General features: G+C 41.2%; 1 protein-coding gene across 1 annotated transcript in view; it reads left to right on the top strand.

Annotated features, from left to right (window-relative positions):
• Positions 1-1,993: 1,993 nt before the first annotated feature.
• The window catches only part of LOC124550705 (cysteine-rich, acidic integral membrane protein-like), a 57,113-nt gene continuing 47,855 nt past the window's right edge, over positions 1,994-11,251 (top strand). The window contains exon 1 of the mRNA XM_047125427.1: positions 1,994-2,025. Coding sequence (XP_046981383.1) covers positions 1,994-2,025 — 32 coding nt within the window. The remainder of the gene's footprint in view (positions 2,026-11,251) is intronic.

Genomic DNA, 11,251 nt, shown 5'->3' with positions numbered 1-11,251 from the left:
GAAACAAGGCCCCGGGAGTAGACAACATTCCATTAGAACTACTGATAGCCTTGGGAGAGCCAGCCATGATGAAACTCTACCATCTGGTGAGCAAGATATATGAGACAGGCGAAATACCCTCAGACTTCAAGAAGAATGTAATAATTCCAATCCAAAAGAAAGCAGGTGTTGACAGATGTGAAAATTACCGAACTATCAGTTTAATAAGTCACGGCTGCAAAATACTAACGCGAATTCTTTACAGACGAATGGAAAAAGTAGTAGAAGCCGACCTCGGGGAAGAACTGTTTGGATTCTGTAGAAATATTGGAACACGTGAGGCAATACTGACCCTACGACTATCTTAGAAGAAAGATTAAAGAAAGGCAAACCTACGTTTCTAGCATTTGTAGACTTAGAGAAAGCCTTTGACAATGTTGACTGGAATACTCTCTTTCAAATTCTGAAGGTGGCAGAGGTAAAATACAGGGAGCGAAAGGCTATTTAAAATTTGTACAGAAACCAGATGGCAGTTATAAACGTCGAGGGACACGAAAGGGAAGCAGTGGTTGGGAAGGGAGTGAGACAGGGTTGTAGCCTCTCGCCGATGTTATTCAATCTGTATATTGAGCAAGCACTGAAGGAAACAAAAGAAAAATTCGGAGTAGGTATTAAAATCCATGGAGAAGAAATAAAAACTTTGAGGTTCGCCGATGACATTGTAATTCTGTCAGAGACAGCAAAGGGCTTGGAAGAGCAGTTGAACGGAATGGATAGTGTCTTGAAAGGAGGATATAAGATGAACATCAACAAAAGCAAAACGAGGATAATGGAATGTAATCGAATTAAGTCGGGTGATGCTGAGGGAATTAGATTAGGAAATGAGACACTTAAAGTAGTAAAGGAGTTTTGCTACAGAAGAATGCTGAAGATTAGATGGGTAGATCACATAACTAATGAGGAGGTATTGAATAGAATTGGGGAGAGGAGGAGCTTGTGGCATAACTTGACTAGAAGAAGGGATCGGTTGGTAGGACATGTTCTGAGACATCGAGAGATCACCAATTTAGTATTGGAGGGCAGCGTGGAGGGTAAAAATCGTAGAGGGAGACCAAGAGATGAATACACTAAGCAGATTCAGAAGGATGTAGGTTGCAGTAGATATTGGGAGATGAAGAAGCTTGCGCAGGATAGAGTAGCATGGAGAGCTGCATCAAACCAGTCTCAGGACTGAAGACTACAACAACAACAACTCTTTAACGCCTCTTATTCTACATCATAACTGTTATTTCGCGTTCGTATTGCTGCCGGATCACCTTCCACATTTAATTCCGTATTCCCCCCACCTCCCTCCCCCTTGACCTGCTTCTTGAGCGGTTACGAGTAGGCATTGTCTTTTTCTTTAGTTTTATTGGCACAAAGAATCATCCTTACAAAGCGACAAAGCAAACTAACAAAGAAATTTTTAAGCGGTCGAACACCTAATACAACTGAATTTCACGCTCCTGCCATAGATCGTCACATTCAGCATCAAAATCCCTTCACTTTCTGAAAATGAACATCATACTGTCTTTATACGGTCACCAAAACCATAAAAAAGACAGTAACACTTGAATAACGTTCCTCAAAATACGAAATACATAAACACTTCAGATTAAACCCATTCTACCAACGCTGTTCATGCAATAGTATCGCATGCAATTGAATTCTTTGACATCTGGAATAAATGTATCACAAGTTTTTGCTGATGGGACATCCACAAGTGTTATGGTAATGTTCATTGTTGCAGTAACTTCTACAGTTGTCTAGTTATTTAGTGACTGAAGTCTTTACACTATCAGCTTTCAGACTATCTGCCCTATCTTCAGCTCCCCTAATAAATAGCAGGTCGAACACCCATGTAAAGCTAACTTACATGGCGACACATCTGATGAGCCATGTACCGCAGTTGTGTTGTCTTGTGTATTAGCTTTGACATGGATACTTCGACCTACTGTTTATAGAAAACCTGAGGATGAAGCAGCATGAAGATACTAAAAGCATGAGGTAAGCATCCTACTGTCTCTTCCTGTTTCTCAGAGGATTCGCACGGTTAACGAGAACCTAGATTCAGGGTCGCCATATGCATGTTTACTGTTATCCAAAAATTATACGATCGTATGAAGAGGAGCCAATGCAAGTATATTGTTCTCTGATAATTTTATGATCCTAGGAAAGGGCGTGGTGAGCAAATTGCCATCGTGAGCCTTAGCATGAGTAGCAGGTTGAAAGTGTCGGAGATTTGGAGTAAGGAAAATTTACAGTTTTTATATAAATACAAACGTAGATGTTCGTTTCTTCAAAATCTGAAATCCGTGGAAGTTCTTCACGTATAACTTTGAAATATTACAAAAAAAAAAAAAAAAAAGGTTCAAATATCTTTAAGCACTATGGGACGTAACATCTGACGTCATCAGTCTCCTAGACTTAGAAGTACTTAAACCTAACTAACACACACATCCATGCCCAAGGCAGGATTGAAACCTGCGACCGTAGCAGCATCGTGGTTCCGGACTGAAGCGCCTTGAACCGCTCGGCCAGAAATTTTACACGACACTGAATCGAATACTCACATGTTTCTATACATCTACTGGAACCTTATCTGGTTTATACGCAATAAAAGGGGAAATTCTATAAAAATGTGAATGTTAGTTTGTTCCATAAAATTTCGGGCGTGCAGCAGAAGTGAAATTTATGCAGCTGCACGCCCGAAATTTTATGGAACAGTCATTGCGCAGCGAAAATATGGAGACAAACGCTAGTTTGTTCAAAATCGTTAATATCGAGAATTTCTTGACCATTTGATTTGAAATTTTGATACAACGTTGGACTCTCATGCGACAGTGTTTTTAGGTAACTCATTCTTTAATATAGTATATTTTCAGTACAGTTAATACATTAATTTACATATTTAATGTATAAATGGAAAACGTTGTTACCTAAAATCTCAAGATGTACCTTTCTGATTTTCTTCAAATTTTTACAGGTTACTGTCATAAACGTTTAGACATTTACAGGTCATATACTTAAAACATAAATATGTATATAGAATATACAATAACGAAACGTTCTTAGCAAACAGGAAATTTGTATTTATGGCTTACTGGTTTTTGGTGTTAGAACAGCAACCAGCCACAACTTTAGTTTCAGCTCCTTTATTCAAAGGCTACTGTTACCTGTTTCGAATCGTTGTGATTCCTCCTCAGACAGTTTACATGCTTTCTTTATGACATGTGGTGTGTTTTTTATAGATTAATTGTCGTGAAACTTCGGTTTCGAGTGTTTGTTTTCATAAAATTCGTCCAGCAGATGTAAATGCATTCCCACTGCATTTTTATTGTTGCACACGTAAATTGTTTGTAAGCTCTTTGTATGTATCAAAACATGTGGTGCGTGGTAGAAATCATCTCAGTGAAAAATCTTAAGTGTTCAATGAGAAATTTGTGGCTGGTTGCTGTTCTAACGCCATCAACATTTGTCTTCAAACAACAGCCACGGTCTCCATCATGTCATCATATGACAAAATTGCGTTACTGGTTTTTGATTAGGATAATATTACAGAATCTGAATTTGCATTAACAATAAGCAAGGTTCAAGGTCAGAGGAGATGGACAGAGAGATGGAAGGAAATGGACACAGAAAACGGGAAGAAGATGGTGGTCAGAGGAGAGGAGGGGAGGGAGGAGGAGATAGAGATAGATAGAGAGAGAGAGAGAGAGAGAGAGAGAGAGAGAGAGGGAGGGAGGGAAGAAGGGACAGAGAAAGTTGGAGGGGGGTAGGTGGTAGACTGAGAGTGGGCAGGAGGAGATGGATGGAGAGGGGGGAGGAGAAGGTGAACAGAGAGGGAGGGAGGTGGTGATTGACAAAGAGAGGGAGCAGGATGAGGAGACGGACGAAGATGACGCAGTCCACCGCCAGCAATGGAGGGTGAAACTTTGACAGTGCCAGCCACCCGTGCCGGCGAAACGTCAGAAAAATCATCAGACGAACGTCGGCCGAAGAACCCGACACAGAAGCCAACAGCCAGTTTATCAAGAAGTGGCCACGAAGTCCTTAACATTGTGACTTCGAGCAACACGGGTCCGGCGTGGCAAAGGCGCGCAGAACTCTGTCCTGGAGTTGTTTTAGGGCATGCTTGCGTCCCTTTTCAGCCAGAGGGGTTTTACATATGATTTTTTATTACAATTTATTTTTCTTACAAGTGCATTCGTCATATTGGCTTGCAATTTTATTACAATATATTCTCTTCTTTTTAAGGAAAGATTCAAAATGGTTCAAATGGCTCTGAGCACTCTGGGACTTAACTGATGTGGTCATCAGTCCCCTAGAACTTAGAACTACTTAAACCTAACTAACCTAAGGACATCACACATATCCATGCCCAAAGCAGGATTCGAACCTGCGACCGTAGCGGTCGCGCGGGTCCAGACTGTAGCGCCTAGAACCGCTCGGTCACTCAGGCCGGCTTAAGGAAAGGTTATTATGAGATAGGTTTTAATGAAAAACAAAAAACATATAATGTGGATAAAAAATGGGTAGTATAAGTACAGACATGTATAAACAAGTTGAAGATGTATAGATGGGATGTAATTTATAAGTAATTTGATAGTATTGATGTGGAAAGTTACATGGTTCATTTTCGTAACCCCAGAGGGGTTTTACATACGATTTATTTTTTATTACAATTTATTTTTCTTACAAGTGCATTCGTCATATATGGCTTGCAATTTTATTACAATATATTCTTTTCTTTTTAAGGAAAGGTTATTATAGGATAGGTTTCAATGAAAAACAAAAAAAACATATAACGTGGATAATAATAATGGGTAGTATAAGTACAGACATGTACAAACAAATTGAAGATGTATAGATGGGATGTAATATATAAGCAATTTGATAGTATTGATGTGGTAAGTTACATGGCTGATTTTCGTAATCGTTATACATATATTTTGGCAATTTGTAGTAGATGTCAGATTCCGAGCGTAGTTGCTATACAGTATGTTTTGAATACAGTAGAGTTCATTTATAGGTGATGTCGCGTCTTTTCCTTAGGTATTTTCAAGTGTAATTGATCCTTGAGGGGCGAGTGTTCGGTATTGTCAGGTGTTCTGTGTTGATTAGACTGTTTGCTGGTTTCTTGTGTTGGTGTGTGTGTGTGTGTGTGTGTGTGTGTGTGTGTGTCTGTGTCGTTGTGATGTGTGTGTGGATAATCCATTATTCATTCGTCTACCTAGGTTGGTGTTGTGTTTTCGATTAGCGGTTGCAGGATTGGCACGAGGTCAGGGAAAGTTTTGGCTGTGTTTTGGGCTATTATCTGTTAGGGTGGTATCTATTTGTCCTTAGGTTTTCGGTTTTCTGTGTCGTTTATAGTGAGTATATCGTCCAAGATTGGCCTTGTGTAGAGTATGTGTTTGCCGTTATCTCACCCTGAGCTTGGCCATTCTGGTTTCCAATGGTTCTACACCTGTGATTGTGCACATTTCGTTACTGGGTGTTGTGGGAGGTAATTTGGTGATGCTGCGAATTAGTCTTCTCTCTGTTTTGAAGAGTTTTTCCGCGTTGTGAGCCTGTATTTCCCCGGGTGGGGCGACTACGTACTCTAGCAATTGTCTTATGAATGTTTTATAAGTATGTAGAGCTGTTTCGTCGCTGCAGCCACGGAAGCGTCCTTGTACCTGTCTTAATAAATTTTGTTTGAGTCGTTTTGTGTTTAGTAGGTGATACAGGTGTGTTTTCCAGTTAAAGTGTCTGTCTAGATGTACTTCTAGGTATCTGGCTGAGCTGCTGAGTGTGAGGGGCGTGTTCCATAGAGATAGTTGAATGTCGTTGTCTTGCTGTCGTTTTTTTGTCAAATGTCCGTGTTGGAAGAGAACTGTTTGTGTTTTGTTGGGGTTGGGGCGAATTCGCCATTTGGTCATCCATTGCTCTACTCGTTTAAGGTAGTTTTTTGTCTTTCGTTTTACAGTGGTTGTCCCTAGTTCTGTGCACCAGTAGGCTGTATTATCTGCATACAGACCTACGGTTTCCGTTTGTGTCTCAAGTGTTGGTATGTCAGCAGTATGTAGTGTGTAGTGTGTACAGTAAGGGGGGCTGTATTTCTCCTTGGGGTACTCCTGCTTGTGGTGTAAAAGCTCCAGATTTTTCTTTTCCTACGCGTACGATACAAGTTCTGTCTGTTAGACAGGATTTTATTATTCTTATAATTTTTGCTGATAGTTCTGTTTCAAATAGTTTGTATAGCAACCCGTTGTGCCACAGTTTTTCAAGGGCACGGTCGATGTCCAGAAGGACAGAAAGTGTTTAATGTCCTTTGTTGAAGCCCGTGACTCGCTCTAGTCTGGACCCGTAGTGTTTCAAAAGTTCTATTCAGTAAATTGCACATATAGCAGTTTTGTTTATTCAATACCTGTCGATATAAAAATCTTATAAATCGCGTCAGCGTCTCCGCTAATACGTCTCAAACTTCTCTTTCATTTGCCGTCTCGTACTTTGTCGTAGTATTTCACATCTGTATGTAATCAACGCAAACGTGGACAAAGCATTGTCTTAAAGCCGAGCGCTGAAACGGAATAAACCAACACCGACTCAAAGAAAGGCCTCGGCGCTTGTTGGTGACGTCACGTCAGCTAGGTACGGCGAACGCCATGTCTGTTTCAGGCATACTCTTAATGGTGGTGTCTCCCTCTCTGACACAGGAAAATGTGAAACTATTGGCGGTACTTGACCAATACACATTTTTCTGAGAAATTTCTGCAATCAATTAATTGTGCAATTCATTACACTTCTTAACAGATAGTGTACTCCTGACCTTACATTTCCATCTGTTTTAAGGATTGACATACAAAAACAACTTCATGGTCCAGCAGCAACAGAATTCGTGCTTATTTACATTATTTCTAAATCTGAGGAAGTTACGTTTGTAGTGGGTTGCTTTTACAAGAAACTGTGAACATATTGTTGCTCTTCTTTAGGTATCTTGGTTGACTATGGGGTGAGGAGCACTGAATGTTAATGAAATATCTTGCGATTGTACACGTTGAGGGAGGGGATGGGGGACAGAATAAGAGGCAAAAGAGAGATACTTGTTTTATCAAATAAAATTTTTTTATATTATAAAGTTTCTCCTTTCAGTTGCCAGAGGGGAATATTTATCTTTTCTAATGTGCATGTTTAAAAAAGTTTAAGCTCAGCAGTATTTTTAATGTATGAAGCTATTTTGTTTCCTTTTTAGAATTCCTTTAGTTGAAAACGACTGTAATCTAATGACTGGCAACTGTTGGACATTTACACATGTAAATTAGTTCACATTTCCAGTGACGATGTCAAACGAAAATAAATAAATAAAAGAAACGAGTTCATTGTAAGGGGGTTGAAGTAAGTTTAGATAATGAAATGGATCAAGTAAATATAGTTACTCGAATGAAAAATTTCCGAAGCTTGCAATGGGGCAAAGCATCTTCTCATATTGATCTACGTTTGTTTCGACAGGACTCAGTAATACAGAACTATGATCTTCATTTGTAGCTTTACGATAGTAAGAAAATCTTTCGTCTAAATAAAACTGCAGAATCCAAAACAATACCAAACATTTTGTCCAAAAATAAGAGATTTGTAGTGACAAGCACGCCTAGGCGTTTCTGCCTGCAGCAGACCTGGCGTACGCCGTGCCTAGCTGACGTGACGTCACCAACAAGCGCCGAGGCACCCTTTCAGTCGGTGTTGGATGAACCAGCCTGACGTCAGGTAACTGCCAGGCCTTTGAAGCTGACAGCTCCACGTGGGGCGATCTGCCTCTGACCACTCGCTCGCCGCCGTCTTCCATCTCGCTCTTTCCCGCTGCCTGGTTGGGTTGGCCTCAACGGGCCCCGACGCGCGCCCTTAAAGCGCGATCCGGGATCAAACTTCTCTCTCCAAATGACAACAAGTGACTGTCGTGTCACGTCCTTACCAGATAGTTATGACAGACGACATTGAGAGAGTTCAGAGAAGGGCAGATCGTTCTGTATTATGGCGATATAGGGGAGGCAGAGTTGAAGGGCAACCATTAAAATAAAAGCGTTTTTCGTTGCGCCAAGATCTCTTGACGAAGCTTTAATAACTTTCTACTCCAAATGCGAAAATATTTAGTTGAAGCCCACCTACATAGACAGAAATTATGTTCGTAATAAAATAAGAGAAATCAGAGATCGCACTGAGAGATTTCAAAGAGCTTCTCGGACGTGATTAGTTGTTAAATAATCTGGAAAAATTATATTTGTCTCATCAGTTGTACAATTTTAATATTTTTTATCTAGCGGTTTCGACTCTTACAATCATGTCTTCGAACAATAACAGGAGTGTACATATGGTGATAACTCCACACTTAATAACTGATGCACTATAACTGTGGAAGGTACAAAAACTATGTGATCGTCGAAAAAATCAAGTTGAAACACATGTGCAGTGTGAATGCCTACAAGGTTACAAATGTTATTTAGTCTAGCTCAAGATTACAGCAACAGAAATGACGTAGAGTCCTTTTTCTGACCAACAACGTAAGTATAAAACCGGTTATAGTGCGGTATATCTACTTTAGTGTTGCAGAAATGAAAAAGAATGTATTTATTTACACTAAACATTGTGAAAGAAGTCAATTAAAAGAGCTGTAACGGAGCAGAATATTAAGAAGTGTTATAACAGTGATAACTGGCGATGGAGTTATTATGTACGTAGATCAAAAAGGCAATAAAATATGAGAAGCTTAAAATTGTGTTAAAAGTGGCTAACTAATCTCATTAAAGAACTGTTTTGCCCTTGTGGTAACCATTAGCTGACAGTAAAATCTCTACAGACCGATCTATGTCAGGCACATGTAGACTTCTGGACATATCTGTCTGGATGTTATGGGTACTATTTTACATATGGGTCACTGAAGTTAGCATATGCAATTTATTTATTGAAACTTCCTGGCAGATTAAAACTGTGTGCCGGACCGAGACTCGAACTCGGGACCTTTGCCTTTCGCGGGAAAGTGTTCTACCAGAAGAGCTTCTGTGAAGTTTGGAAGGTAGGAGACGAAGTACTGGCAGACTTGAAGCTGTGAGGACAGGTCGGGAGTCGTGCATGGGTAGCTCAGCAGTCTGGCTTTAGCTGTCGCAGCGGTCGCACGCTCCTCAAGTTTGCTCCGTGAACGTTCAGTGTTTACACCAGTGTTTTCGTGTTTCGTGATCGTTTATTGGCGTTTTGCACGTGAATTAAGCGTTATCAATTGAGCATTTGGTCTTCATTCGTGTCGTCTTTCTACGTAGTGCCGTTGGGATTTCGGCGTTGTCCGAGATTTCATCACTGCAGAACACCATGGCAAACTCCGTGAGAAAAAACACCGTGATTTTCACCTTCGACAAGTACACCCGTCGAGTACAGCCATCTGCACTTGAAATACACGACTGAATTACCGAGGTAATTGGCCTTCATTCTGAATCTATTCATACCATGCAGATAGACTCTGATGAATACTGCATTTTTGTAAAGTTTAACGATTCCGTAAGTGTAGACCGCTTTCTGGCAAAATTTCGTTATGAAACGGAATTTATACACCGCGATGGTACTAAAAGTACTGTAAAACTCCGAAATTCCGAGTCTGTAATTAGGAATGTTAGGGTTTTGAATATTCCCACAGAAGTAGACAACTCGAAAATTAAAGATGTCCTTTCAAAGTATGGGGTTGTCAGGCAAATAGTCAACGAAAGTTGGGCTTCGCATTTCAAGCTGCAGTGCTTTAACGGCATTCGCTCCGTGGAGATGGGAGTGAAGGCAAACATTCCCTCCCACATCTTTGTTGACGGGCACAAGGCGCATGTTATGTACTCAGGACAAACCCCTACATGTCATGTATGTAACGAGTCTGGTCACCTCCGTCAGGACTGCCCTCGCCGTGTTTTTGTGCTAACAAATAACCTTACGCAACGCCGGAAATTAACACTCAACGATTTGTTGCCAGCCAGTAACACAACAGAGCCGGCGGCTGTCGTGGATCTTGTTACTGCCTCTGAAAATGTTGCACTTAATGTTAATGACTTTCCGTCTTCAAAACCTGCATTAACTGCTGAAATTCCTTTCCGTGACAGAGAGATTCCCACTAAAAAGCGTCCCCTAGAGGACACTGAAAAAAATGTTGATGAGGACTCTTCCTGTGAAACACCCGTTGCCAGGAGGCCGAAGCCCAGTCCTGAAGATCTGTTGCAAGTGGAAAAAGGAGATGGAATGCGGGTCGATGTGGCTCCCACTTCCGCACAAGGACTTATACCGCCACGAACAGATAGTGACGCAGCTGGTAGTGACCTTTCACGGAAATGTGACCCTGAGCCTGAGGTCACAGCTGCAATAACCGCATCGAGTGCACAGCCCATACAGTGCGAACAGTACGAGGAAGTACCAAGTAAACGACCTGCTGACTCCGAAGCGCAACCCCGCGCCGAAGGAGGAAATAAACAAGCATCACCGCCTCGCCAGCAAGACAACACAACAGACACCACCCCGCAACCAAAAATTGACGACTCGCAAGCCACGGCCGTTGCCCCATTTAGCCACCGCCGGCGGCTGCGACCGACACCGGGTCTTGCTGTCACGCGTCATCAAGCGAAAGCCACACCAGAGAAAAAAGACATCAAGAAAAAGAACATTAAATATGAAGTCATCAGGGCCTACACTGAAGAGGAGAAAGAGAAGGGCCACAGTGACTTATAGCAATGCATTGTCAGGATTTCAGGATACTTTTCTTCTCATTCACTTTGTTTGAAAGCAGTGCAAATTTTTCTAGGAAGTTAGTACATGTAATGGGCACACAGCTTGTAAAGATCGTGCCTTGTAGAGAAGCACGTTGCTGCTATAATCATACCGATCCTCATCCCAAATAGCATCTTCTGGTATGTCTGTGATGCAAGGTTATAACATTACTACTATTAACATTAATAAAATACAGTCACCCTTGAAATTGGCAACACTAAAAGAATTCTTGTACCAGTCTGGGACAGATATCGCGTTGCTACAAGAAGTTGCGATAACGAAATTTCGGGTACCAGGCTTTTTTGAAATTGTTAATGTTTCTACGGAAGCCAATATCGGTACAGCCATTCTTATAAGGGAAGGCATTCCGGTGACTGAAATCGAACGACTAGAATCAGGAAGAGCCATAGGCATAAAAATTTTCGATGTGACAGTGCTTAACCTTTACGCCCCATCAGGAAATTCC

This window comes from Schistocerca americana, chromosome 9 (assembly GCF_021461395.2).
Source record: "Schistocerca americana isolate TAMUIC-IGC-003095 chromosome 9, iqSchAmer2.1, whole genome shotgun sequence".
In the NCBI taxonomy this organism is placed as follows: Eukaryota; Metazoa; Arthropoda; class Insecta; order Orthoptera; family Acrididae; genus Schistocerca; species Schistocerca americana.
This window is presented reverse-complemented; position numbering and strand designations above follow the sequence as displayed.